Here is a 27,870-nt window from a genome sequence, read left to right as displayed (position 1 = left end):
TTTAAAAAGGGCAAGTCTTTCGGGGGTCTAAGCATAGAAGCCTTGGGAATGTTCACCCTGAGGTCAGGAGGAGTTGTTTGAGTCTCGGAGGTTAGAGTTGACGGAGCCTGCGTGAACTTGTCCATCACGAGGCGGCAGGCACAGACAGGCCAGCTGCTGTGAGCGTGGCTTTGAGACTCCTCTGTGCCGGAGGCAGCTCGACCCAGGGGCTGCGGCAGAGCGCGGCTGCCGGTCCCTGGAGGAGGCGGACCGCGGCGTTCACGGCCCACCACCACCCAGACGGCAGTGAGCGGGGAGCCGGTAAGCGCCTCCTGCATTTGTTCCTAAGGCAGCTCACCCAGGATGGGACTGTTTGTAGTTAGAGCGTTTCTTTTGTCCTCCTGTCTTTAAAAGCAGGTTGTCAGCTCGCAGTGCAGTGGGGTAAGATCTGGGGAGATCTGCAGATCTCTCCCTTGTTTATTGTTCTGCCTGAAAATGAAAAAGAATGCAAATCGGGGTCCAGCTCCCAGCTCGAGCCCGCATGCGTGCACGTGTGTGTACGGGCATGTTGCGTGTGTGCCGCTTGTGTGCAGATAGATATATGCACATTTTGCAGCTTTGGTCTCTGCAGTTGGCTAGAAGTGCGCGGAAACTCGAAAGCAGTGCCTTCCAGTCTGGCGCTCCGGCTGCCGGTCGTCGCGCAGGTGTGACCGGTAGCCGTGGCTTGTGGGAGCCTTGCTCCGCGCGAGAGCTACAGACCTCTGCCCTCGCTGCGGAAGGCCAGCGTTGCGCGAGGATCGTGTTCCTTGTCTGGCCTTTTCTTTTTTTCCATGCCAGTAAGAAATTAGCATTTTCATGACTGAGACCCTGACTGCCGATATTGAAAGGAAATGGTGAGTCAGCCACATGGAAAAGGGGCAGCTGGGTGGGGGGGGGGGGACAAAATCAGGTGTGCATGTTGAGTCATGAAAAAAATGCTCTGTGGGTAAATTCACACATAGCCTGATTGCTAATTGCAGTGAAAACATCTCACTGGAGAACATGGAATCAGTGTGGGTCTGGGTGTTTTCCAGTTCTTAGATTTTGCTCTCTCGTGTGATGGTGACAGCTGAGAAGCATGTCGTCTCTTTACAGGTTTCAGCAGACATGTGCTATGAATCTTTTTTTTTTTTTTTTGACCTTTTGTATCATAAAAGAAACATCTGTGGCCGTATTTCTGATTGATGGAAATGCTTTGCCTTTACTGATGGAGGCTTTTGTGTGTGGAGGGAGGATGCCATTTTCTGAGAAATTGCTGCGTGTGTGTGTGTGTGTGTGCATACACACGCACACACCTGCATCTGCTGATGGCTCTGCATTTACGGACTCACATGGGTAGCAGTTATTTTAAAATGCATGTGTTTAAAAAAAATGCATGTGTTCGCGGTCATGCTGGTGAGAGGGAAAAAGGAAAAGGAGTTGGAAGAAAGCTTTTCAGAAATCTGCCTGACAGCATTTATAATTAAATAATTAGAGAGCCTTACACATTGAAGACTTACAGAATGAATGAATGAAACATGTCACATAAAATATTGGAAAATTTGGTACGGATTGGCTGGCCGGCTGGCCTTTTTTCCTTGCAAAGCAGAATCTTTGAGGGGCTATTGTCTGAATATTGTTTATGATTACATTGCAGAAAAGTATTCCACAGATGGTAGGGAGAGGTACATCTCTACACTGGCTTTTTGTCATGCGTGGAGGAAAAACATTCTCTGTCTTTTTCTTTCACGTGTTCACACACACTCACACCCCTTAAATAAAAAATGTGCAGGGTATTCTCATAGATGCATGAACAGAATAGACTCAGAAGCAATTTTTTTAGAGTAGTACCCAAAATAACCACGTATGTTGGTATGATCCGTCTGGGTTGGGTTTGGCGTCTCCTGCCCAGCCGGAGAGACGTGACCCTGGGAAGCGCGTGTTTGCTGCTCCTTGTTCTGCTCGAACTGGCTCCTTCCCCAGAGTGCACCTTTGAATTTCAGAGGTGTATTGGCAGCTAATATTTCATGTGGCCTTTAGAATGCATTTGTTTTACTTTTAATGCTTGTAATTCTTTGACTCGTCTGTGCCTTAAAATTTCAGAAGATTAAGGTGGTGAAGTAGCAGAAACAAGGGCCGCTGTTTTGTGTCCACTGGGCCCATCTGTCTTTTGCTGGTTAGTGGCCACTAGTGCTTTCTAGCTGGCTTTTCCTAGATCGTCAGGTCCTTTCTGGGAGGCTTACACACATAGCTGGATGTCTGAAAAGATCTTAAGAGTTACTGAGTTTTTCGCCTTAAAAAAAAAATTTGCAGAATCCCTTCTGTTAATTTTTAAAGTTCACAGAGCACCCTTACCCCACATATATCTTGGGTCTTAACACATCGCATACGGTGTTCATTCTACGTAAACAAAGTAGGCCTTAGGTGACTGGGTTCACAGAGCCAGTTCGTGGAGAGCCCATAGATGCACTTTGGCTGGTTTTTCACCTGGTAGGTTCCTGCTGATCGATACCGCCCACCCCAGATGTTGGAAAGGTCCTACCGGTGAGGACCGGCTGAGGGGAGATGTGGTACACGTTGCCAAACCCCGCCTCTTGCGAACGTTCGCGGCCCACGTCCAGCGTGCTGAAGGTGCAGTGAGAAGGAATCCCAGGGTGGTCTCCCAAGGGGGTGTGTAGTACCAAGAACCCCTCACCAGACAGAGACGGGGGACACGTGTCCCAACCCCATGTGGGTGTAAATTTGCAGGTCACCCGGCCTTTCTGATGCTCCATTCCTTTGTCCATAACAGCAGGCATTTGGAGTCACTGATTTCTAAGGTCACGTTAAGCCGTAACAGCGTTTCATTCTCAGGGAGAGAAGCCGGGGACTTGAATTCCCCGTAAGGTCACCGTCCAGGCCCACAGGTCACATTGTCTGACTCCCGTGCCGCCAACACTCCCATGAAAGAAGACGTAGACGTGGGGAGGAGACACCCACGTGTGGAGTCGCTCTGCGAGCCACTTAGAGGCAATGGGCGCGCCCATCAGCAGCCTGCACTTCGCGCCGGCCGGCTTGCGGACGCCGTGGCAGCGCCCCGGACAGCTAGACCTGCCTCGGGGCTGGGCGCCAGCACCCCACGAAGTCAGCAGCTGACCAGCGAGGTGCTCTGCGGGGTCACGTGCATACCGTGTGTTACTGAATGACTGTTACAGAGTCTAGGCAGTGGGCCCTGAAACGTACTCAAAGGCCACGAAAGGCGGAGTAATTAGAAATTCTAGGAAGGTGTTTAACACGGATATACACATGCATGTATATGAGACGTTTCATAAAGGGATACAGTCTAGAAGGTCAACTTTTACATACAATAAGTATGTCAAAAGTCTATTGGGTAAATCACCCATTTCCAAATTTGGTTCAGGCAAGTAGCAGTAGTAAGTAGATGCTCTCCTCGGGTGTGAGATTGTAGAATTTCGGATCACATTTAGTTGTAGTAGGAGGAAGACAAAGCAAATGATTTTCTCTTCAATTATGGGAAGAATATACTATTGTAATTCTGTTTTCATCTTTTTTTTTTAAAGATTTTATTTATTTATTTGACAGACAGAGATCACAACTAGGCAGAGAGAGAGAGGAGGAAGCAGGCTCCCCACAGAGCAGAGAGCCCGATGCGGGTGTCTCGATCCCAGGACCCTGGGATCATGACCTGAGCCGAAGGCAGAGGCTTTAACCCACTGAGCCACCCAGGCGCCCCCTATTTCCATCTTTTACCAAATAATTACCCCACATTCAGAATGGCTCCTTAATTTCATGAGCTTGACGTATATTTTTGAGAGAATTTTTACTAGTTTGGGACGCCTGGGTGGCTGTTTGTTAAGCGACTGCCTTTAGCTCAGGTCATGATCCCAGGGTCCTGGGATCGAGTTCCTCATCGGGCTCCCTGCTCAGCAGGGAACCTGCTTCCCCCTCTCCCTCTGCCTGCCTCTCTGCCTACTTGTGCTCTTTCTCCCTCTGTCAAATAAATAAATAAAATCTTTTTTTAAAAAAAAGAATTTTTACTAATTTGAAGATTATGGCTCCCTAGGTTGTAAATATATATTAAAATACCTTATTTATTTATTTGAGAGAGAGAGAGTGCACAAGCAGAGGGAGTGGCAGGCAGAAGGAGAGGGAGAAGCAGGTTCTCTGCAGAGCAAAGAGCCTGATGCAGGACTGGAAACTGGGACCCTGGGATCATACCTGACCCGAAGGCAGACACTTAACCAACTAAGCCACCCAGGCACCCCTACAGTTTGGTGGGAGGTTTTTTTTTTTGTTTTTTTGTTTTTTTTTTAAGGACATATTTTTAAATCTGCTATGCTAATTAAAACATTCTTAGTAAAAATAGAAGGAAGTTCTATATGTGATGCATGGCATTCTGAGATATGAGTGGCCAGTAGAGGTCCGGTGGACTCTTCGGGTTGTCTCTAGTCTTTCACAGTTACAAGTAATACTGTAGCAAACATCTTGTTAAATATTAATGGTCTGGCAAGCTGATTTCATCAGAATAAAATTCTAGATCTGGAATCGCAAGGCAGGCTTTTGAGAAATATGCCCAAGAAGCCTTCCATGACATGTGTACTATTTATGCCCAGTCACCCAACAGCCTAGGACAGTCCTGCCCTTCCCAAAACCTTGTCCATAGTGGATGTTTAAAAAATTCTGTGACTTGATAGGCAAAAATGTTCATTTGTCCATCTGTCCTTCTTGCCTTGCAGTGGGCTCCATGCCCCTGAGATCAAGACATGAGCTGAGATCAAGAGTCAGACGCTTAACCGACTGAGCCACCTGGGCACCTCTTAGTTATTTCATTTTTAACTTGCATTTTCTCAGGAACTAGCAAAGTTAAACTTTGTGTGTTGCCTAGCCATTTGTATTTTTTTTTTCTCTTGTTCATTACTGCTCACATCATGTGTTCATTTTCGTTCTTTTTCCTGTAGGGCGTGGGGACTTTCCTTCTTGATTATTGTTATTTAGGTTGTAGATAGATCTGCTGTGTGCTTTTCAAACATTTACGGTTGGTTACAGTAGGTTTTTTCCTTTTTCGTGTACTAGTGTTGATCATGTCATTGCCCCTAGCTGGTGGCTGTGTGCAGTCCATTCCCATTCTGCTAGCTCCTGGCTCCTGGCGATTGTGTGCTGGCATTTGCATTCCTGCTGTAGAAAGCATAACCGTTTGGGGCTCTGTGGGCATGAATTTCCTATGAGCTGTAGACCGGCAGCTTTGCAAAAAAGATAAAACTGCTCAGGCAGAGAAGAACCCCAGTGTTTTAGGAGAATGTCTAACGTGGTGTTGCAGAGAGAAAGCAGGAAATCAGAGATGAAGTCTCCAACTTAGCTCAGGTTAGGAAACAAGAGACTTAGGCTCTTGGGGCCTCACTGTGCTGGAAATGCGGAGTTGTGTCTGTCATGCTTGCTTTCTGCAAATGGAGGTTAGTAATAGGGTCATCTCTGCTGAAGAATGGAAAACGTGCTCGGCTTCTCAGTGCTCCAGGTCCGCGGAGGCACAACCACCAGATCTCCGGGTATTCTAGCATCTGCTCATTTGAGCATTTGTCCATGCTTGTGTGCTTCTCCCTTCTGTTTCCTCTCGTTGTGATGCGTTTATGTTCATTTTCGTATGTTCCAGTTGTGTGTTTTCCTTTGATACTTACCCCCTGAGTGGTCAAATGTTTTGGGTGGTGTATGTCAAAATAAAGTAATTAGAAGCCATATAACTATAGACGTAAACACACTGGAAAGAGCGAAAGGCCACTCAGTCGCGAGTTCATATTTTTTTATTACGGTCCCCACTTTGTTGAAAAATCGAGTGACTTTCAGGGGCCTTTCACGGGCAAGGAAGCGTCACTGAAACCGTGAGCCGCTTGTGTCTGCGACATTCACGGCGGTGTGACGTGAAATTGGACGAAGGCAGGAGCCCGCTACGGAGCAGAGCCGACGCACGCAGTCCTCCTTTCCTTTCTGACCAGGGGGCAGCGGGAGATGCTGTCCCAGGTTTCACCGCTCCCGCACGCTAGCGTGCGTGCGTGCGCATGCGTGGTTGTGCGTGCCTGTGCGTGCGCATGCGTGGGCGCGTTTGCGCCTATGTTTTCATTGCCACGAGACAGGAAGCAGCACAGTCTTCAGGGGACGAATGTGTTTCTGATAATTGGTCTGTATTTCTGCGGTCAGGCACCAGAGAGCCTATAAAATTGAATCAGGCTCAGAGAGAGTCTCCCTCGAAAGCTCCTCTCCTCTCTTCTTGGGGAGAATAATCTGTAACAGAGTACCGTAGGCTGATCGTGATTGCTCACGGTTCCAGAGGCTGGAAGTCCAAGACGGGAGGGAGCGCAGCTGATTTGCTGCCTGCTGAGACCCGCCTTCTGGCTTGTAGAGGGTTGTGTTCTCGCTCTGTCCACTCTGTCCTTAGGTGGGGGAGAGCGGAGAGCAAGGCAGCAGGCGTTCTCGTGTCTCCCGTAGAAGCACGCTGTCCCATGGCTGAGGACTCCATCGCCCTGACATCATGACCTCCCAAAGGCCCCGCCCGCCACCTCACACCTTCCTGTTGGGGGTGGGTGTTAGCATGTAACACATGGATTTCAGAGGGACCCAGAAATAAATGTAAATGCTGTGATGCAGGGTAGTCAGAAGGCGCAAGAACATCAGCCTTCCAGCCTTGTCTTCCTCTCCCCACTCCCTTCCTCCCTGCCTCCGTTTCTCCCTGTTACCTCACTGAGTCTTTGCTGAAGGCTGCTTTGTGCCAGGGACAGAGGTGGGTGCCAGCAATGTACCCAGGAGGATCGATACTAAATGAAAATAACACAGATGAAATAAGAACAGTGTGGGGACAAACACATTAAGTCCTTTTGGGAGTTCAGCAGGAGAAAGGATTATGTTTGTCAACAGGTCTGGGAAGCGCTCCATGGAAAAGGTTGCACTTCATTTGGATCTTAAAGAAAACAGGAATGGTGTCTCTAGGGCATCTGAAGAGTGTGGATCAAAGCGGAGATCTGGAAACCATGAGGCATCGATGGCAGGGAACGGCTTCTGTCCAAAATGTATGTTGCAGGGGTCCCTGAGGACTCGTAGGTGGCTTGGGAAGGATGATAGGGGGAGCCTAGAAGATCAAGGCTGCAGTCTGACCTTGATTTGGTGATGGTGAAAGGAGACACTGGAAGTTTCCGGGGGAGAGGACCAAGCTCTCTAGTTTCCATGCTAATTATGACAAAAATGTGTGTATGTTGGTAAAATGTGGTAAATGGAGGAAAGAAGAAGGCTGGAAATGTCCATCATGGGGGATCTGTCACATGGAATACTTTATTTAACAATCTGGAAAAGTTACTGTAGGATGCTTTTGCTTTCAGAAAATGTAATTTGTGAAAGTTGTGGTTAGATTCCCCCTCAAATTTGTTGAAATGGGGCGTTTCCCTGTCATTTTAGTGGGGGGTTGATTTGTAGTTCTAAGGAATTTAAATCTACATTTGCCTGAAGTAGGCTCTCCTGCCAGATAAGAACACTGAGCAACTCCGTGGTTTCAAGCCAGGCCATGATGACTGCCTGAGAGCAAGCGGGAACTTTCTGGGACAGTGCAATTCTATTTAGACTCGACTGTGGTGGTGAACACACAGCTCTGTACATTTACCCAGACCTCTGATGGCTTGAATTTTATGGCATATAAACAATACCTTAATAAAATTATGGTGTGTGGGGGGAAGAAAAGAGGTGAAAATGTTTTGTAATGTGAAGAACTCCCAGATCCATAGCGAGAGTCTAGAAATTCAAACATGTGGTTTTAAAAATTTTAGTGGGTCAGAGGAAAAGCATGTAGATACGGGGCAAGAATTAAGGTGAACTCCAATTCATTTATTGCTTGTTACCTGTGCCACAATGCTTGTAGTAGCATTTAAGTTCCTACTAACAACAGATCATACCTCATAAAAACTTAAGCACCGGAGATGTTCCCAAAACTACTATTGAGATGAATGGAATGTCTGCCATCATAAAATGTTGATCTGATCCGATTTTTCCTTCTAACTGCTTCTAATGATTTCAAGTGACAGTTTGTGACATACTCCACTCTGGTTCACATGACCTTGGTCACAAGAGACTGTTGCTCCCACCAGTAGCTAAAAAATGCCCATAAAAGTTACAAAATCATAGCTTTAAAAGAACTCAGCAGACCCTGCTCTTGGTGTAAAGAGCTCTTCTCCCCTTTGGTGTTCCATTCTCCTCATACGTTCTTCATAGTACTTTTCAAAATGAGCTTGAATTTTTAAGGAATTAATATCTGCCTTGCCTTCTAGACCAGGGTTTGGTGAACTACAGCCCAAGAGCCAAATCCCCTGAGCCCAGGGTTTGAGAACTCTTTCTGGGCGGAGGATCAAGGATCGGTTCCTCCATGGCTGGTAGCCAGGGGTACTGAACGTTGCTGTTTTTTCAGATGACGATAATCTAGTTTTAGAGCGACATGCCAAGCTGAGGAGTAGGCTCAGGAGTAATTTTTAATATTCATATCAAGTCGTTAGAAAAATGGGAGATATGGGGGTGCCTGGGTGACTCAGTCGTTAGGCATCTGCCTTCAGCTCAGGTCATGATCCCAGGGTCCTAGGATCGAGCCCCACATCTCATCCCTGTTTTTCAGGAAGCCTGCTTCTCCCTCTCCCAGTCCCCCTGCTTATGTTCCCTCTCCACTCTCTCTCTCTGTCAAAAAAATAAGTAAAATCTTTTTTTAAAAAGGGAGGGGAGAAAAATGGGAGATACAGAATTGGGGAAGGGAGAGTCCCATAGAGCCGAGATTCTCCACGCTGGCAGAAAATCCAGATTGCTGGAAGGCTTTCACTCAGATACAGATTTGCAGGCATGTATGTCCTCATCAGCCCCTTCCTCTGCCAGGCCTGGCTTCTGGTGGTGGTGGTGGGGGGTGAGGTTGAGGAGAGCTTAGATTTGTATGTCTGAAGTCACCCCCTACACTCCTTTAGAATACTCTAGAGAATTGGAGGGTTGGATTCAGGAAATAAAATGAACCAGGAGTACAAAGTGGTTGACCCTAGGGGGTGGATACTGGGGGCAGACTGGATGTGCCCTCCAGCATCTGGTGGAAATGGTCTTCCTTAAAAAAGCTTTAAAACCAAAATATCAGACGAAAACACTGCCCTGCTCTCGTCCATGAGGACAGGGTTTGTTCTGGGTGAGAGGGAGGTGAGGGGTTGGGGTAAGGGCAGAGTCTCAGGAGGCTGCGTGTACCTGCAGCATCACGCTCCTTTTTACAAACCCCAGAAATAAATATGGATAGAGTAGCATCGCGCCTGGGAGGATCAAAAAGCCCGGACAATTGATGACCTTGTCCCCATTTTTTTTAGATCGGCTTCAAATTGGCAATAGCGTCCCATGCCCTGTGGAAAGAGCTATTCAGAGCATCAAAAGTCAGAAGGGACTTTTCTTTACCCTGTGTCTCTCATAGTTTGCATTTCGTATCCTGCTTCCGTTACGTTCTGGTCTGACATTGGTTGACCCATGCTGAGAGGGGAGTACTGGGTGCTCCACGTGTGGCCTAACCAGAGCACCCGAACCTCCATCAGAAGAGATGACCGAGGGGCACCTGGGTGGCTCGGTGGGTTAAGCCGCAGGCTTCAGTTCAGGTCATGATCTCAGGGTCCTGGGATCGAGTCCCGCATCGGGCTCTCTGCTCAGCGGGGAGCCTGCTTCCTCCTCTCTCTCTCTCTGCCTGCCTCTCTGCCTACTTGTGATCTCTCTCTGTCAAATAAATAAATAAAATCTTTAAAAAAAAAAAAAAAGAAGAAGAAGAGATGACCGGTCTCCACTGTGCCATGGGGGGACTGGTGGCATTTCCAGAGGACACAGAAGACTAGTGGCGTCCTGCTGAGTCACCGGGTCAAACTCAGTCAGCACAGGCTGAGTGCGTCTGTGGCCGGCCGCTGAGTGACGTCATTTGACAAGCCCCACTCGCCCCTGCAATCCTGATTTCATCAGTTCGGCCACTTCTTAAAAGAAAATATCGCAGTTGGTATCAGGCTTGCCCACACTTTGAACTTTGCGCAAAACATATTTTTAGGACAGCCAAAAACAGAACGCTAGGAGAAAACGCAGCTAACAAATCACATGCAAATGTCATTTTCATTCCATCTGTCTGAGCTTTTGATTCTAACTGGCCTGGAGCTTTGATTGACAGAAGGAATTTGCATGATTTTTCCCAAGTGTCACATCTTGGAACCAGGAATGAGGGTCTCTAGCCATAAAAAAAAATATATATATATATATATATATACACACAAAAGAGGCCTGGAATAGATTCAAAACAGGTGTTCTGAAAACAGAGGAGGATACTTGCTGGGCCGTCACAGATTATAATCTCTAAATATATGTGTTTTCTGTGATTGGACACCAGCCCTACCTGAAGTCTGTGCTTGTACACTCGGTTTTGGATCATCTGCAAGTGGAATCTCTCTGAATCCGTGCTCCACTCGACTACAGAGGACGTATCCGTCTTCATTCTAAAGTGATTGCTTTCCCCACATGACGTTAGAATCACAAAGAGAGAGCCTATTTGGGATTGGTGCAGAGAGAAAAACTTTAGTGGAGACGTTACAATAAAGAAAGGACTGAATCAAAAATGATTTCAGGGCTCCTGTCATCCCGCAACATGATTCTCCAAGACAGAGTTGGAACAGGACGTAGGGAAACTGCTGTCCCCATCGTCACGGGCGTATCTATCTGCTCGACTGGCAGATGCTGTTTGCATGCTTGGAAACTGGGATAGGACAACCAGACAGCCTCTGACCTACAGGGGTTCACCATGGCCGAAGTTCTGTGCTCATCTGGCCTCTCCCAGGAAAGAGCGGATGGTGCCATCATTGCTGGGTGTTCGTGCGGTGTGAGACGTTTCTAGAGTGTTTCTGTGTGGTCCTTAGTGAATCAGTCAGTTGATCGGTTGATGACCTCTCTGGCGCTCCCAGCGTACCCACGCCTTGCCCATCATCTTTTCCCGCATCGTTTGGCCTTTGTGGGGTGCTGTGTGGACAGAAGACCTTTCTGCCTGTGCTTCCTCGAGGTGATACGCGTCTGTTGGGATTTCCGTGGGGGGCGGGAAGATGAGCAGGACGCCGGAGATTCCTTCGGGAGACTTGGACTTGTGGGGTGAGCGTTCCGTGCGTGCCCAGCCTTGGCTTGTCTGCTTCCCTGGTGGCATTGTTGTTCTTCAGACAGCCTGGCTGGTTATGTTCTGCACAGATACAGGGCAAACAAGCTGTGTTTTGTTTTTAACATTTTTATTCATTTATTTATTTGAGGGAGAGAGAGAGAGAGAGAGCGCACAAGCCCAGTGAGAGCAGAGACTGAACAGCAGTCACTGGAGAGCGAGACCTGTCCCGTGCTGGGGGTGACCAGGAACCAAGGGCCTTTGTGATGGGGAGCAGAAAACTGGGACCCAGAGGGACAAATCCAGGGCTGCCACAGGACTCGTCATGAGCAGGTGGAGTCTGGAAGTAAAGCGGCTTCCTCTCCAATACGGAAACGGCATTTAGACGTGGGCCTGGCCCTCTCCAGACCCAGATCAAAACTGCCGGTGTGAGAGCAGTGGGGGTGGGATTTCCAGAGCATTTGCTGTGTGTGTGTGTCTGGATGCGTATATCCATTATCTTTTTCTTTTTGGCCCTTTGGTCCTCTCTGCCCTGTCACTGGGGGTGTGGGCCACTGAGCAGTGTTCACCATGGCCTTTCCTCGGGCATTTTTCTCCCAGGAGAAAGGATGGCGCAGGCAGGGTCCAACCCCGGAGCGGGCGGCAGGGCTTGGGGAGTCTCCGGTGCGTGGAGCCCGCTGGGCCTCCCCCGTCCTGGACCCACAGGAGCAGTGTTCCCCTTCGTAACGTGTCATTAGCATGTTCTGTATGACAGAGAGCAACCAACGCTGCACGTGAATTCCTGGGATGCTAGAATCAGCTGCCTTTTCAGTGTGCCTTTGGACGGCTTGATGCACTACTCTGGGAATATCCAGGAGCAAAAGTCTTTGATGCTTTCACTGATGGATCCTTCAGACCTCCTTATTTTCTTTATCTGTGGCTCTTACTATCACCATTGACTTTATACTTGAAGTGAGAGCCCAGCAAAGGATGCCCCACCAGGGAGACAGAAGGGAGCCCGTGGGACCTTGTGCCTGACAGATGCCGGGACGCAGCCCTTGGGCACACTCTGTGCAGCCGATCTTTGGCTCTGAGTCCTTATTTCCACATCTGCGAGTTCTCTTGTGTTTCTGCGAAGACCTCTATAGAGAACCCACGCTACAAATAACATATATCGATAACGTTAAATGTGAATCCACATGCACTTGTTAAATGTTAATTCACATGTTAAGTGTGAATCCACGTGCACCTAGAATCTGGAAAGCACTTAGATTTAAGCAATACATTGTAGCTAAATTGTGTGAGTCTGTGAGCACCAGCTGCTTTCCTGCAGGTCTGTGGATGCTGTATTTCAAGCATGTTAGTAGGAGAGGAGAAAAGATGCAAATGTGGCTCAGCTCTTTGAAAAGAAATATTGGGGAGGCACTTGTGAATTGTCGTGAATTAAACGTTTTATGGTCTTCAGAGGCACAGTGGCTGGATGCAGGGAGACCTAGGCATTGCGCGCCCGCAGGTCAGACCCGCTCACACACCCCGAAGCCGTGAGTTGCGCGTCTCGCCCTGCATTGTCAGTTCCACGGCGTTTAAAGTGATTCGGTGGCCGGACAGCTGCTCAACTCTGTTCTGCAAACATCCGTTGCTGTGTTCAAGTTACTTTGAAAACTTCTAGCTTCTTTTAGTGTATACCTGATCGTCTTTTGGTTTTTTTGTTGTTTTTTGGTTTTTTTTGTTTTTTTGTTTTTTTTTCCTGAAATAGCTAACTTCGGGAACTGGGTTCATATTTTAAGCTCTTGTGCTTGGCTGTTTTGTCACCGTGTGTCTTCTAAGCTGAGGCGTTATGTTCGCTTCTGGCCCACAGACATCAGTGCTGCCCTGTCTCTCTCTGGGCCCTGCTGGGACTTCAGTTCCTATGCCCTCTTCCAGATACGGAGAGCCTCTAGCTTCTAGGTGGGGCAGGGTCTGGCTGTGTCCCCCCCAGCGCAGGGTTGGGGGGCTGGCCCCAGCTGGCGGACCAGGGGAAGCAGGAGGGAATTGGGCATGGTGTGGGTTTCTACTTCTCCCGAGGACATGGTCAGAGGGATGTGCGCAGGACACTGGACTTGCAGGACGGCAGCCGTGGGTGGGGATGGTTGGGATGTCTGTAACACTCGGGCCAGGCATCCTGTCCCAGGGGGCCGGCTCACTCCTGGGTCCCAAGGCGGGCACTGGAATGAGGTTCCTGCCCAGCGTGTCGGGGGAAAGCCTTATCTGACTGTTACCTAGGAGGTTCCGTCTCGCCTGGGCGCTAGTGCTCTGTCTCCTGGTTCTCCCGTTGCTGCCCTTCTTAGAGTTTCCTTTAACAGCACAGTTGTCTCTCCTCAGTGCAAAACTGCTCTTCCCTGAACTGGAGATCCCATCAGAAGCTCCCTTTGTGACTCCAGTCGAAAGAAACCGTGTGCTGGCAAAGATGCGCCCCTGCTTTGTTTCGGGCTTGGTCGTTGTTAGCCCATGAGAGTTGGCTACAGCACAGATGCGTGCCAGGGAAGCCTGCGGTGGGAGTGTTGGGGGGGGGGTCTTTCCGTGGAGGTGTGTGTGCACATACTAAACACACATATACGTGCCCAGAAAGTGAAGATAGAACTGGAAACAGATCACAGGATGGAAACATCAGTGAGCTGCTTGCAGTGCCCAAAAGTCTGTGTTTTTCTCCTTTTTAGTAACACACGACTGATTTTAAAGGGGTTCTTTTTAAAGGTTATTATTAATAAATGGATTTGTGGCTCATGTTTGAAAGTTCTAGCCCTTTGTATGTGGCAATTTCCCAAAGTAAGCCACATAAAAATACTGTTGTGACACAAAATAAGGATTTCTGAATATAGCCATAGGAGAATTTTCATCAATGTAGTTTTTTAAAATGTTTGTGTAAATTTTTTTGCCCCAGAATGCAACTTGTATGTGCACATGTATGGAAAAATGTACACAGATTTAATTCCTTCAGACAGTTTAAGATTATGCACATCTGGGTTTTAGTCCCATTTGGAGAGAAGATGTTACTTATAATCATTTGCTCATTTTTGTACTTTCTCCGTCTAGACAAGCAGATGCCCAGTGTCCAGAGGTCGGTTCGGCAGCACAGCAGGACCCTCCAGAGCCGTCCCAGGAGGCCCACTGCCGAGCGGGGACCCTACCTCGAGATTACAGATACCCAGAGGAAACCCTCGGCCCAGGACCACACGTGCCGGACACCCCTTCCGCCCTGCACACTTGGGGGCAGGACCCACGGCCCGTGAACACTGCAGCGCTCCCCAAGAAGCCAGCCCCACAGAGGCCACCACCACCCAAACGTGAACCCAGGCAACTCAAGGGCCTGGCCAGTGGCCCGCCTGGGGCCGCTCACCTAGGTGCCCCCAGCCGGCCCCTTGCCCCGCCGGCCCCGGAGGCCCTGGAGGCGTGTGTGGACCGTCTGTCCCTGTCCCACAGCCCGTGTCCCTTGGTGGAGAAGCTGAGCAGTGTGCAGCCGGAAGACGGCGTGAGGGCGGCCGGCGAGCACGGCGGGCGGCATGTAGACGAGCACGCAGCCTGTCCAAAGCGCGAGGCCCCGCTCCCTTCCAGGTTCCGGCCCCTGCCGACGTCCGCCATGGAGACTTCTCGCTCCCCTTCTCCTCAGTTCGCACCCCAGAAGCTGACCGACAAACCGCCCCTGCTGATCCAGGACGAGAACTGCGCAAGGTACTGTTCTGGGACGGTGGGCCTGTGCTCTTCCCTTTCCTGGGCTCCCGCTGGAGGCTGCCGGCGCATCTCCCCTGGGTGCTGGATGCCGGGGGCCCTGCTTTGGCTCCGCATGTGGGATTTTCAGTTGCTCCTGGGGACTGACGCCATGGGGAGAATGCACAGCTGCAGTGGTCAGTTGCATCTTGAACTTGGTGGGGGGACTGTCCTGTTCCGCAGGAGCGAGGGGGATGTGGCGGAGGTGGGGGACCGTCCCCTGCCCCTTTCACCCAAGGTAGGTGTAGATGTGTGCCTTTCGCACGGGCAGCTGTGCATCAGGCCTGTGCTTTCCCTAAGCACCTGTTTGTAATCAGAATCTGGTTTAAACTAAGCAGGAGACTTCAGGAGAAATTGGTGTATTTCATAATGTCCAGTGTTTCCACGCTGTTTTTCCTTTTTCTTTTAAGATTTTCTTTATTTGGAGAGAGCAGGCACAGGGTAGGGAGGGGCAAAGAGAGAGGCAGGGAGAGAGAGGCCAGAGCAGAGTCTGTGCTGATTGTGGAGCCCGACGTGGGGCTTGATCCCAGGACCCTGACATAGTGACCTGAGCCACAGCCTCAGAGTCGGCCACTTAACTGACTGTACCCCGGAGGCGCCCCTCCACATTGATTTTTCCTGTATCTTATGTGAAGAGCCCACCTGCTGTACACCTGTCGTGACAGCAGAGGAAGTGTTTGTCACGGTGCACGGAGCTGCGGTGAGAATTTCAGGCGTGGGGTTGTCCGCTGCGCTCACTGGGACGTCGGCGCATGTCAGGCCGGGGACTCACAAGTCCAGAGCACGGACTGTTTCCTTTCTCCCTCCTCTCTGAGGGCCTGTGAAGAACCGAGCACTGGCCGGAGTGGAGAATTTTCCTCTTGTCCTCTAGAGCAGTGGCCCTCAACCTGGGGGAGGGCCAGTTTGTCCCCAGGGCACATCGAGCTGTGTCGGGAGATGTTTTGGGTGTCCCTGCTGAAGAGGGAGGGTTGCCCCTGGCATCTCATGGGCAGACGTGAGGGGTGCTTCTCCACGTCCCCAGGTCCGTCCCACAGCCGGGGCGCTCACGGTGTCCCCAACCGCCCCGCACTGCCGCCAGCAGTCACCTGTGGCTGTGCGCATGGCCGTTAGTGAGAAATAAAATAAATTCCACATGTCAGTTGAGCCCTGTACAGCTGCTGGCACAGAGTGCATTTGTTTCCGCCGTTCCCGGAAAGGTCTGGGGGATCTTCCTGCTCTGAACTCTCAAGCTCGCTCTGTCTTTCTTTCTTCCCTTTTTTTCTGTAACTTCAAAACCTCTCTGCAGAGAGCACATTCCCGGTATCATCCTGTGTCTCCGAGTGTGGCAGTGTTCCCACAGCTGCATCTTGGGGCCATCGCTGTGCTGTGTGTCCTTCACAAGGTGGATATCACGGAAGTAGCCTTGCAGCGGCAGGTGACGCTGTGTGTTGTGAAAGGAGGGAAGGGCAGTGCGGTGCTCTGTGGTGGGGCCAGTGTGTGCTGCTGCTGCTGCAAGCCAGCCGGCCTCGGCCCCCAGCGGCCCCCCTCCCTGCAGGGCTAGTGGGAGCAGCACAGGCTCCTCCCACAGACACAGCCACAGCTCCACAGTGCTCCTGACCTGTGTTCGCTCTGGAAGGAGGCAGTAGCTTTCATTTTTTTCTTCCCTGAAGCAGGTGTTGATTTGCTTGTTGCATCTTCCCTGTGAGCTTAAAAAGAATTTCAATAAGCGGTGACGGTATTATTGAAGATCCTGGTCAAGGGGAAAAGGGGTCTTTGGGGACCCACATTACTGAGTTTTCCATCTACTGTCTCATTGGGGCCAGAAAAGGTTGTCTTGGGCCCCCGTCTCTTGTTGTACCCGTGCTCATAGAGAGCTGAACTCTGGTCACGGTCAGGACCCATACACCCAAATATGTCCTCTCTGACTCGGGAAGTGCGATGAGGCAGGGGTGCCCATGCGGCCTCTGCACGTTGCTATCGAAGGAGTCGCTCGAAGGATCCTGAATTATGTTCCCCACAGTGTGTGTTGCGGGTCAGTCCTGGTATGAACATGTGCAATCCCAGGGACCAAGGAGACAGAGGAGAAGCCAGAGCCCAGGGTCGGTGTCCACAGTCCGCTACTGGCGGCGGGTCCGCAAGGAAAGCGTGCCGCAGCGGGGCTGACCACGCTGCCTGTTGCCGGAGCTCGACCCGGGGCTGCTGTCCTTATCCGGCCTTCTGCAGACTCGGGGCTCCAGAGCTTGAGCCGCTCCCCTCCGCTCCCTCCGTGTCCGGTGTCTCCCTTCTTCCGGTATTCCCCGGTCCCGCGTGTGTGTGTGCCGGCCGCCCGCCGGGGTGCTCGCACCCATGTGCCTGCTGAGCAGGTGCCGTGGCCGGCGCGGGGCTGCAGCCGACGCCGAGGGCAGGGTGCAGCATCGCTGCCCCGGGGGTTTCAGAACAGGCGCTCGTGCTCCCCCCGAAAACGCAGCAACTCCTGTCCTCTAGCTAGGTAGCTTACTTTCAAATCTTTAAAAGTTCTTGGTAGGTTTTTTGTTTTTAACTACAAAGTGGAGATGCCGGCCAGCAGCCTCTTGGGTCATGGCCAGTAACAGACACGTGGTCCCTCCTAGAAGCGTTCTCAGGGGAGTTTCTGGAGAGCTTGTTTCGATTTGGGCACGTACAACCGTGGAGTGCCGGGAGGCCTCCTTCACGGCCACGTGCACAGCATCAGTGCACCCTGAGCCTCTGTGTGAGGGTCTCCCGAGTAGGTCCTATAGCTCATCCCAGCCAGAGCGGCGTGCAGCTGACGGGCTCCCATGGGCAGCGGACGTGAGCAGAGCCACGTGGGGCGCTTGCTGTGGGGTTGGGCTCCCGTGGGCAGCCGGCGCTTTGAAAGGGGCCGCGGGACATAAAGCTGGAGAGTGGCTCAACGTACCCCACCTTCTCTGTCTCTCTGCTCTTGCCTTTTGATTAGGAATTGATGAGATCTGTTTGCATTAAGGTCTCATCTGCTGTGTTTTGTCCTGACTTTGGAGTAAGAGTTCATCAGGCTTGTTAAATGTGGAGGTCTGGACAGTTTTCATGAGGAGAGACCACTTATGGCTAGAAAACAACAGGAAGAAATGCTTTGCTGGGAAGTAATAGGTCCATGTGCGAAGGACGTGTTCTCATTGTGTTCTTTTTTACTGTCTTCCTGCCCTGGAAATCCAGTTTCTTTACAAGTCGGGGAAGATATTAATAGAGGCCAACTTAGCAGTCAGTAGGAGGGCAGCGCCTGGCTGGTTAAGTCGGGAGAGCATGGGACTCTTGATCTCTCAGGGTCATGAGTTCAAACCCACCTGGGGCGTAGAGCTGACTTTAAGAAAAAAATTTTTTTCAGTAATAGGTGGTCTAGGTTTCTAAGTATGGAATGAAAGGAATGAAGAGGAGAAGTCGGCTTCTTGTCTCTCTGTCTTTGCCTGGATAAGATGCCAGAAGCCTCCTTCTGCAGTTCAGCACATTTAAACGGTATTTTCCACAGAGCCAGTGTCTTTTAAAATTTATTCGCAAAGAGGGCATTGGGGGCGACTGTACATGAATACCTAGGTAAAACATCTAATAATTTCTACTTAGAGGAGAGAAGAGAATACAAAATTATTTTAGCCCATACACTGCAGTAAACAGGGAAAAAAATGCTATGTTCCCAGCCACCGGTCAGAAGGTGAAAAAAAGGAGTGACTTTAGAGCACTGGAATGATCCTTGTGCTACACAAAATTCAGTCCATCAGGGTCACATTGTAGATGTGATCTTGGCCCGCTAAGTTAGAAACAAGTGTGGAACTTTGGCTGTGTGATTTTGACTTGGGTTTTCCTTCCATTGTGGGACCCAGCAGAGGCTCTCTTTCTCCAATACGTCCTTTAAAAACCGTTGAAACAGGGTTGTCCCTGTGGCCCTGCTCCACAGGGTCCCTGGGTGTGGTCCAGTGAGGTGTAGCTGACGGCACCATGTGGCATTCGGGGAGCCCTGCACGAAGGCCCATTGCACTGACCCGTTCCGTGTTCTTTCCCTTCGGCGTGGGGGCCCCCATAGCTCCTTTTGCTGCAAAACCTTCTTTATTAATCTTTTTCTTTTTTTTTTTTTAAGATTTTTATTTATTCATTTGACAGAGATCACAAGTAGGCAGAGAGGCAGGCAGAGAGAGAGGAGGAAGCAAGCTCCCCGCTGAGCAGAGAGCCCGATGTGGGACTCAATCCCAGGACCTTGAGATCATGACCTGAGCTGAAGGCAGAGGCTTTAACTTATTGAGCCACCCAGGCGCCCCATTTTTTTTTTAAGAGAGGATGTACGGGCAGAGGAGAGAGAGGGAGAGAGAGAATGTTAAGCAGGCTCCACACCCAGTGCAGAACTCAATGCAGGACTTGGTCTCGCAACCCTGATGTCCGCCCTGAGCCGAATCAAGAGACGCTTAACCAACTGAGCCACCCAGGTGCCCCCCCCACCCTTTTTAAAATTTTTTATTTTTTTTTGCCCTCCCCTTTCTTTTTTTAAAGTAAGCTGTACATCCAATAGGGAGCCCAGTGTGGGACTTGAACTCACAACCCTGAGATCAAGACCTACGTGGAGACCAAGGGTCAGATGCTCAACTGAGTCCCCCAGGCACCACCTCATGCCCTTTTTTTTTTTTTTTTCTGAAGGAAAAGTGCGTCCTCAGTAAGTCACTTAAAGTAATGCCGAAGCCATGTGCCCTGTGATTGCCAGCAGCTCGTGTGTCCGTTTGAGAAGCCGCATGAGGGGTGGCTTGCAGCGCTGAGCGGTGGGAGGCCGGTGGTGGGCGGCAGCGGGAGCGCACGGCCCCCGGGGAGGCTCATGCTGGGGCCGGCGGCGGCGGGCGCTCGGTGTCCGCTCCACACGTAGCCGCCCCGTCAGGAAGTCTGCCCGCGGGCCCCGCTTGGAGGCTGCCAGGGAAGGCTGCTTGTCGCGGGTTGCCGCGCCCACGGAAGACGCACCTGTGCGGGGCTAGCGGACGGCCATGACCAGCCACGAAGAGAGGTCCGCCACCCGCCTCAGTGAGTCCGCCCCGGGCTCTAGCGTCTGGAGGTGTGTGCGTCATTGGAAAGTGGAAGGTGCCCAGACGCTTGGGGTCAGGAAACGGGACCTCCGCAGCCTCCGCTCCCAGTCCTGGGTCGGGGGATCGCAGAGGCTCCTGTCCCCGCGGTGGCCGCACGTCCCCCAGCCGTCCGGGCAGGCGAGGGGCCCGGCCTTGTCGGCCCTGCGTAGCCGTCCGTGCGGGCGCTCACCCGGTGTCGTGAGCTCCCGGCTCAGCTCGCGGCTCTTCTCGTTCCAGGATCGAGCGGGTGGCGGACGGCAGCGGCACCGTGAAGAGGGTGCCCGTCAAGATCGTGCACTCGGAGAGCCGGCCCGAGAAGGAGAGCCGCCAGGGCCTGGCCCGCGCCGCCGAGCTGCCCGCGCTGCCCAGCGGGCTGGAGAAGGACCAGATCAAGACGCTCCGCACGTCCGAGCAGTCCTACTCGCGCTTCTGCCTCTACAGCCGGGAGGACGCCGAGCCCGAGCCCCCGCGCCCCAGCGCCCCCACGCCCGGCGCCAAGGACGGCGGGGCCTCCCCCTCCGGCCTCAGCTACGTGAGAGCCAAAGAGAGGACGGCCGAGGACCTGAAGTCGGAGGAGCTGGCCCGGGAGATCGTGGGGAAGGACCGGTCCCTGGCCGAGATCCTGGACCCCGGTGTGAAGATGAGGACCACCATGGACCTCATGGAGGGCATCTTCCCCAAAGATGAGCACCTGCTGGAGGAAGCCCAGCAGCGCCGCAAGCTGCTGCCCAAAGTCCCATCTCCGAGAGGCGCGGACGAGAAGTGAGTGCGGAAGCGGCGGGCTGCGGCGGGCCTCTTACCTCCCAGCTTCCGCCGTCTTCGCGCCTCCGGGCTGCAGGGGGCCAGGGCCGCCCCATGCATCTGTTCTCACGGTGGCCTTCCAGGGGCACATTTGCAGAAACACCACCCCATGCTGCAGCCTACATTGGCTGTTGGGTGACCCTCCCCGAAGAGCCCCGGAGGGATCCCTGGGGATGCCAGCTGGGGGGCCCGCGAAGCTGTGACACTACCACAGCTCCCGTGCATTCCTGGCTGCAGGCCTGCGGACTTCGGGGTCATGTCCACAGGCTCCTCTCTGTGAGGACAGCGCCTCTCAGCTGGGACACTGTCTTCCTCCAGGGGACAGTTGGCAGTGCCCACAACGTGTTTACTTCTCACATCTGGGAGGTCCTGCCGGCATCCTGTGGGTGGAGACCAGGGAGGCTGTCCCCACCCTGCCCTGCCTAGGGCTCCCCCGTAGCGGAGAAGGCTCCACAGGTCCATCCACGGTGACGGAGGAGGCTTTGTGCTCCTGGTTCCGGAGCGCGGCGAGCAGGTGTGTTGCCATGGCATCGGGATACTGTCCTTTGCAGCCGGCCTCATTTGCAGGCCGTCTGCACGGGCTTGTGCCATCGCACCTGTCCTGCTGGTGTCCGCTGTCTCCAGAAGCACCCTGCACGGACAGTAGCTGGGCACTCCAGGGAAACGCAGGACAGAAGGACAGAGCGGATGAGGTGGGCCCGAGCCAGGGGCTGGGACATGGCGGCAGGCGGAAAGGCACAGGTTGTGCTGGGGACCTCGGGGCCCTGCTTACAGCTAGCTGCACGCACGTGCTCCCTGTAGAGCTCAGGCCCCCTGCCAGAACTCTCCCGCTGCGCCCTTCCCTCCTGCATGGAGATTTTTAGACATCCCTGCTTATTGGACTTTTCCCCCTTTTTAAAAAAACAGCATTGTGTAGGCTTGGAGCAGCCCTCTGGCGACATATTGTTTAGTTCTAACGTTGTTGCCTACTGCCGGCCCTCTTCAGCGGTCTCGTGCCGCTGGCCGTGGTCCTTGTGTTGGCAGCACCGTTTGCTTGTCACAGAGCAGACCGTGGGCTGCGGGCGGCGTCTGGCATGGAGTCACAGCCAACTGAAGTTCTGACCTTGTTCCCCAGGAGAGAGGAGCCAGGTGCGCCTGCGGCCATGGCCCTAGCCACCAACTCCACCTACTACAGCACGTCGGCCCCCAAGGCAGAGCTGCTGATTAAGATGAAGGACCTACAGCAGCAGCAGCAGGAGCCGGAAGACGACGCAGGGAGTGACGTGGACCACGACCTGGCCGTGAAGAAGGTAGGAGAGCCCGTTGTCAGTGACCGCGTGGCATGGGCCCTGCGCCGCGTGTGCACGGCTGTGTGTGGTCCGTTTCTGTGCGGGATGGTGACATCCGGGGCAATAGTATGAAGCCCTTCCTGGCTAAGTTAGTCTTGTCTAAAATTCCTCACAGTTTCTTTACCATTTTTTTTTAAGATTTTATTTATTTATGTAGAGCAGGAGAGAGAAGAGGGGTAGTGGGGGAAGCAGACTCCCCAGTACGCAGGGAGCCGGATGCAGGATTTGGTCCTGGGACTCTGGGATCATGACCTGAGCCAAAGGCAGACGTATAACTCGCTGAGCCGCCCAGGAGCCCCCTTCACCATCTTACGTAGTAAGATGCAAAGTCATATTAAGTGGGGACCACTCTCAGTGAAAGTTCAGTGGATGCGTCTCTTCTCTCCCATTTGAAATCTAAGGACGGTCATGATCCCAGGGTTCTGGGATCGAGTCCCGCGTCAGGCACATTAGTCAGTGGGGGGTCTGCCATTCCCTCTGCTGCTCTCCCTCCTTGTGCATTCTGTTTCTTTCTCAAATAAATAAAACTTTAAAAAATAATAAGTAAAAATAATATCTAGGGACCTCACTGTGTGAGCTGCAGTAAGTCACAGTACTGTTGGAATATCAAATTCTAGAGCCTTCACCAGCAGATCATAATCCCAGCAGTAGGTGTCAAGTGCTTTGTCAAGCCAAAAAGCATCGCTTGTTAACTCAGAGAAGCCCTCTGGCACTTGGGGACACAACCGTAGACAAAACAGAACGGAGTCCCGCCTTGCCCGAGGGGGAGCTTACGATCAGCACAAAAACCCGCATGCAGTCCGGGCTCAGCACACTCTCGGCTGCGGACCACACACGGCCCGCCTCCTGCTTCGATAAGACCCGTTTCACAGAAACATGGCCACACGGATCTGTCGGGCTCTGCGCTCCGCTGGCGTCCACACCACCCGGAGCCGCAGACGTGAGTGGTTGCCCCACCGACCACGCGGCCTGTAGGGTCGGAGGTCTTCGCTGTTGGGCCCATTACGGAAGGACTGTGCCGAGCCGTCACGTAGTACGTTGGACAGTGAGAGAGTTCAGCAGGCTGGAGGGACAGAGCCAACAAAGGAATGCGGTTCCACAGGGGGCCCGAGGAGGTGAGGACTGGACAGTGACCCGGTGGTGTGTGAGGGAAAGCCGTGTGGACGTCTGCGTGCCCGGGGCGGCGAGAGCCCTGCCAGTGCTGAGTCCTGAGCAGGAGCCTCACGACTTGTTGGAGAAGCAGCAGGGGCCAGCGGTGGGCGCTGTGTGGACGGGGAATGGAGGATTGGCGAGGACACCGGCGTGAGGTCGGGGACGAGTGAGTGCCCATGAGGTCATGCTAGGGACAGAATTACTGCCGTCAGGGTCAATGTCAGCACCACTGTGTTAGCCTTCAATCTTCGTGATGTGTTGGCATGCCAAACCGGTGCCATCCAAGGGGCGACCTGGGTTTTTGTTAGGAAGGCCTCCGCATTAAGGGCGGAGGAGGGAAGTGCCAAAGGTCTGCCTCGGAGGAGACCATGTACTGTTTATTCCAGGGGCTGGGGCCTGTGTCAGTCATTGTAAGAAAAGAAAAGGGGGGGACCAGCATTCTGTGAATGTTTTCTCTGTACTTACTGTTTTAGAAAAGAGCTTTCATTAAAAAAATTCCCCCCCCTTTTTTTTTAAAGATTTTTATTTATTTATTTGACAGAGATCACAGGTAGACAGAGAGGCAGGCAGAGAGAGAGGAGGAAGCAGACTCCCCGCTGAGCAGAGAGCCCGATGTGGGACTCGATCCCAGGACCTTGGGATCATGACCTGAGCCGAAGGCAGAGGCTTCAACCCACTGAGTCACCCAGGTGCCCCCCCCCCTTTTTTTTAACAAAAGTCTTTGCAAAAGGTTTTCCTGGAAGTCTGCTTGTATCATTAGTGGTTTAAAAATAACACTGGTCGATATAATAGATATATCGATATATCTATATTGATATAATAGATATATAATTTCAGATATAATAGAAGAAATATCATGGTCCATGCACAAAAGAAAATTACTTTCAGTTTGAGAAACGGTCGCTTTTTGGTTCATCAAGTTGAGGGAAATAAAAGATAAGCATTTTGGTCCTATGCCTTTTAGAGGCCCTGTATCGAGGCTTAGGGTTGCATTTTCTGTTGTTGTTTTTAAATAAAGAATCAAAAATGTTTTTCCTGCTCATAAAACTAGAGAAAAATATACACTCTGCCCGATTCTGATTCAGTCCTGGTGCTGGATGTGGAGGACAGTGTGGTCCACGACATGCCCTGGGGTGCGGCACAGCATGCTGTGTCCTACTCCCCTCGTCTCTGTGGTGCTTTCTCTGTTTGGTCTTGGGAGGTGCGAGGCACTAGGGCACCCCCTTCCCACAGGTGGCTGCTTTGGGATAGAGGTACATCCCTGTGGGGCTCCTGGGTGACTCAGTCAGTTGAGCATCTGCCTTTGGCTCAGGTCATGATCCCAGGGTCCTGAGATCGAGCCCCACATCAGGCTCCCTCCTAGCAGAGAGCCTGCTTCTCCCTCTGCCCCCCTGTCCTACTCGTGCTCTCGCTGGCTGTCTCTCTCAAAAGAAGAAATAAAAAATAATTTTAAAAAAGAGAGAGAGAGGAATCCCTGTGAACTTGCCTCCTGACGGCCTGCCCCGCCCCACGCAGCCCCCCACCCTCACCCCCCATCCCCCCGCCGGGACTGAACTCTGAAGCGGGTCGATCTGTTGGGTTCCGTGTGCACCTGTCAGGCGGTTCCACCCTGAAAGACCGGGGCTAGAAATCACAGTTCCGTGCAGCGTTGCGGCTTGAGCCGAGAAGGCCGGCTGCTGCCCTGTCCCTGCACCCGCCTCCCAGCGTCCGCACCTACACTGTGTCCCCTGGTCTGGCGGCGTGGTTCTGCCCAGGGGAGAGGAGGAGGGGAGTGCTGTGCGCGCATGCCTGGTGGGCCACGACGGTAGAACAGCAAGACTCCGAGTCCCCCGTGTGCCAGATGTCGCCGCAGGGACCTTGGCTGCCAGGATCACAGCATCACTGTGTGCTCCCAGAACCGAGTGCCAGAGCGGGAGACCCCGTGTTTTAGGGGAAGACTAGGACACAAGCAGGAGAGAACGGAAGGCCCCACGCAGGCAGGCAGGGGACAGTTCCGGTGTCCGGCTGGAAGCATTATTCCATCAAGGCGAATAAATACATTTTTGTACCTGGGGCGGCTGAGGCTGACTGCTCCGAGCGTACCCTGGTTGATTCACGGGGTTCTTCAGGAGAACCGCACAAACCCACAGGTCACCGTCGAGACTCTCTGAGGGTTTTTCCCTGAACCCGAGGTGGGTGCAATGCCCAGAGAGAAAAGGCCTCATTTTCCCACGGAGTGGGACCAAAGTTAGGTGTCTGGGGCCTTCCGAACAGAGGTAAGAGGCAGCGTTGCCCCTCCTGTGAGCCCCGGGGACTGGACTGGCCTCCGCCGTGTCGCTCCCCCAGGCTCCCTGAGCGCCGCAGGCTGCGGAACATGAGCCGAGGGGCTGGTGTGAGGCTGGGCTGCTGCGGCAGGTGAGGCCTGCGGCCCCCGGGCTGGTGCGGAGTGCGTGCTTCCCGCGCTGCCTGCGCCAGGCACGTCCAAGGTCTTTGAAAGTCGGTGTCTGTGCTTTCAGTGGCCCTTTAAGGAGGAAGGGGAGGGTATTTCTAATAAAACCTTACGCAAGACATACAAAGCAATCAAAGGAATTTGGGCTCCTTCCAGAATGCCCAGTTTCACGTTAGCTCAGCTGGTACTGCAGGTTTGAAGGCACGTTCTCGTGCGTCGGCATGCAGCCTGCGGTGCGAGAATTGCGGAAGAATAGCGACAGGGGAGGACCACCGGTGGCAGCGGCCGGGCCTCCTCATACATGCACCGCCCCCTGCATTTCCCGAGGTGTTCATTCCGGTGCGCACTCGCTTCAGGCAAGAATTTGGAAAGTTCTCCTTCCCCATAATCCCCGTAATTTATTCTGTGCTTTTCCCTCAAGTCATGGATATCTGCCAAAAACCCATCTTAGCTGTGGGAATCCAGGTCCACGGAAAGCACGTCCCCAGATAGCGAGGTGCGCAGAGACGCAAGCCGGGGCCCGCTCAGACGCCCACACTCAGAGCATCGACCATGTGTAGACACATACGGTTTTAACTGCCCAAGGGACGAAAATGCCTTAGCATCGTGGGCAGCTCTGACCAAAGGCCATGGCTTTCGGATCCGGGCGCTTACTTTTATCCATGTGTGTGGACTTTTCCCACCGGCACAGTCATCGGGACAGGCGCTTTGGGCCTGCCTGTTGTGTGTTCAGTCGGGCGGCTTCTCACCACGCACCCCGGGTGTCGCTGACACCTGCTGAGTGTGGGCCACCCCTGGGGGATGCCAACGGCCGCGTCACAGGCAGGGAATTCACTCGGCCTTCACGTTGGCCCTCCAGGCCGGGGTGCCTGTTCCTGTGGAGCCGTGGACGTGGGCCTGCAGAGACTTCTCTCCCGCGTTCTGCAGGCTCCTTCGGGGGTCACAGTTGGTAAAAGGCCCCAGGACGAGGGGCAGTGGCTCAGGTGACTTGCACAGGTCTGCTTTGTACACATAGTGTCGCTTGTGACAGCAGAATGAGCTAAAAATCCTAAGTGGACTTGACTGTTCAGATGATACTGTCTTCACTTGGGTTCATGCCCTTAACCACTGCGTTGGTTCTCGGACTCTATCGGGGTCAGCCGGAGGTGTGCTGGCGGCACGGTGGCTCTCGGAACTCACCAGGTTCGGCTCTTGGTGGACCTGGTGGCAGAGAGATGCCCGTGATCATCACAAAGTGGTTTTTCCCAGTCAGGGCTCCTGAAGAGCCATCCCTGGGGTTCTCCCCAGGTAGGGCAGGAGGCGGATCACGTTTGCCGCTCACGGCGGACCATGGGGTGCATCACCTTGGGAGGGCGGCCCACGTAGATGTTTTTCATGTTTGACGTTTACAAAATAATCATGTAAAGGGAGGTGGGAGAGCAGCATGGGGGGTTGGTGTTGAAGGGTCTGAGCTTCAGTTGGGCCACATGAGAAAGTTGTGGTGGCGATGGCCGCCCAAGCACATGGACGTACTTCGGGCCACAGAGCGGCACGCTTCAAAATGGGGAAAACGGCCAGCTGTGTTACGTGGATTTCACCATATGAAAAAAAATTAGTAATTTGCACTTTGGTCATATTCAACTCAGGTGTCTCTCAAGGACTTTGCATTTTACTGACAGCGTTTATTTGTTTTAACTTTAAATTGCTCATTCCGTGTAGAACATTTTTTTTTTTAAAGAATCTTTTTTTTTTTTCCTAAGATTTTTTATTTATTTCACACACAGAGAGATCACAAGTAGGCAGAGAGGCAGGCAGAGAGAGAGGGGGAAGCAGGCTCCCTGCTGAGCAGAGAGCCTGATGCGGGGCCCAATCCCAGGACCCTGAGATCATGACCTGAGCCGAAGGCAGAGGCTTTAACCCACTGAGCCACCCAGTGCCCGTAGAACATACTTTTTAATCATGCAGCTTAGTACTGGGCGTGAGACTCAGTAGTTTCTGCACATGCGAGTCTTTAAATTGGAAAATTCCGGGGACGCCTGAGTGGGTCTGTCGGTGAAGCGTCTGCCTTCAGCTCAGGTCGTGATCCCAGGGTCCTGGGATCGAGCCCTGCATCAGGCTCCCTGCTCCGTGGGGAATCTGCTTCTCTCCCTCTCTCTCTCTCACATAAAGAAAAGAAGTCTTTAAAAATAAATAAATGAATTGGAAAGCTCCAAAGTATGAAGCACAGAGTGTCACGTGGGCCCCGAGAGTGCTGGGGTGAAACGA

At 52.5% G+C, this 27,870-nt stretch overlaps 1 protein-coding gene across 6 annotated transcripts in view; it reads left to right on the top strand.

Moving 5' to 3' along the window:
• SHROOM2 (shroom family member 2) overlaps positions 1 to 27,870 on the top strand; it is a 136,958-nt gene that overhangs the window by 102,759 nt on the left and 6,329 nt on the right. For 5 of the 6 annotated variants that reach the window (XM_044234319.1, XM_044234317.1, XM_044234316.1 and 2 more), the window contains 3 exons: positions 14,201 to 14,836; positions 20,155 to 20,679; positions 21,833 to 22,007. In XM_044234319.1, the coding sequence (XP_044090254.1) occupies positions 14,201 to 14,836; positions 20,155 to 20,679; positions 21,833 to 22,007 (1,336 nt within the window). Of the gene's footprint in view, positions 1 to 399; positions 421 to 14,200; positions 14,837 to 20,154; positions 20,680 to 21,832; positions 22,008 to 27,870 lie in introns of those variants that run through there. The other variant, XM_044234322.1, reaches the window with a different exon arrangement.

The sequence above is a fragment of the Neovison vison genome, chromosome X (assembly GCF_020171115.1).
Source record: "Neovison vison isolate M4711 chromosome X, ASM_NN_V1, whole genome shotgun sequence".
NCBI lineage: Eukaryota > Metazoa > Chordata > Mammalia > Carnivora > Mustelidae > Neogale > Neogale vison.
Note: the sequence above shows the minus strand (reverse complement) of the source record. Positions and strands in the feature narration are given on the sequence as shown.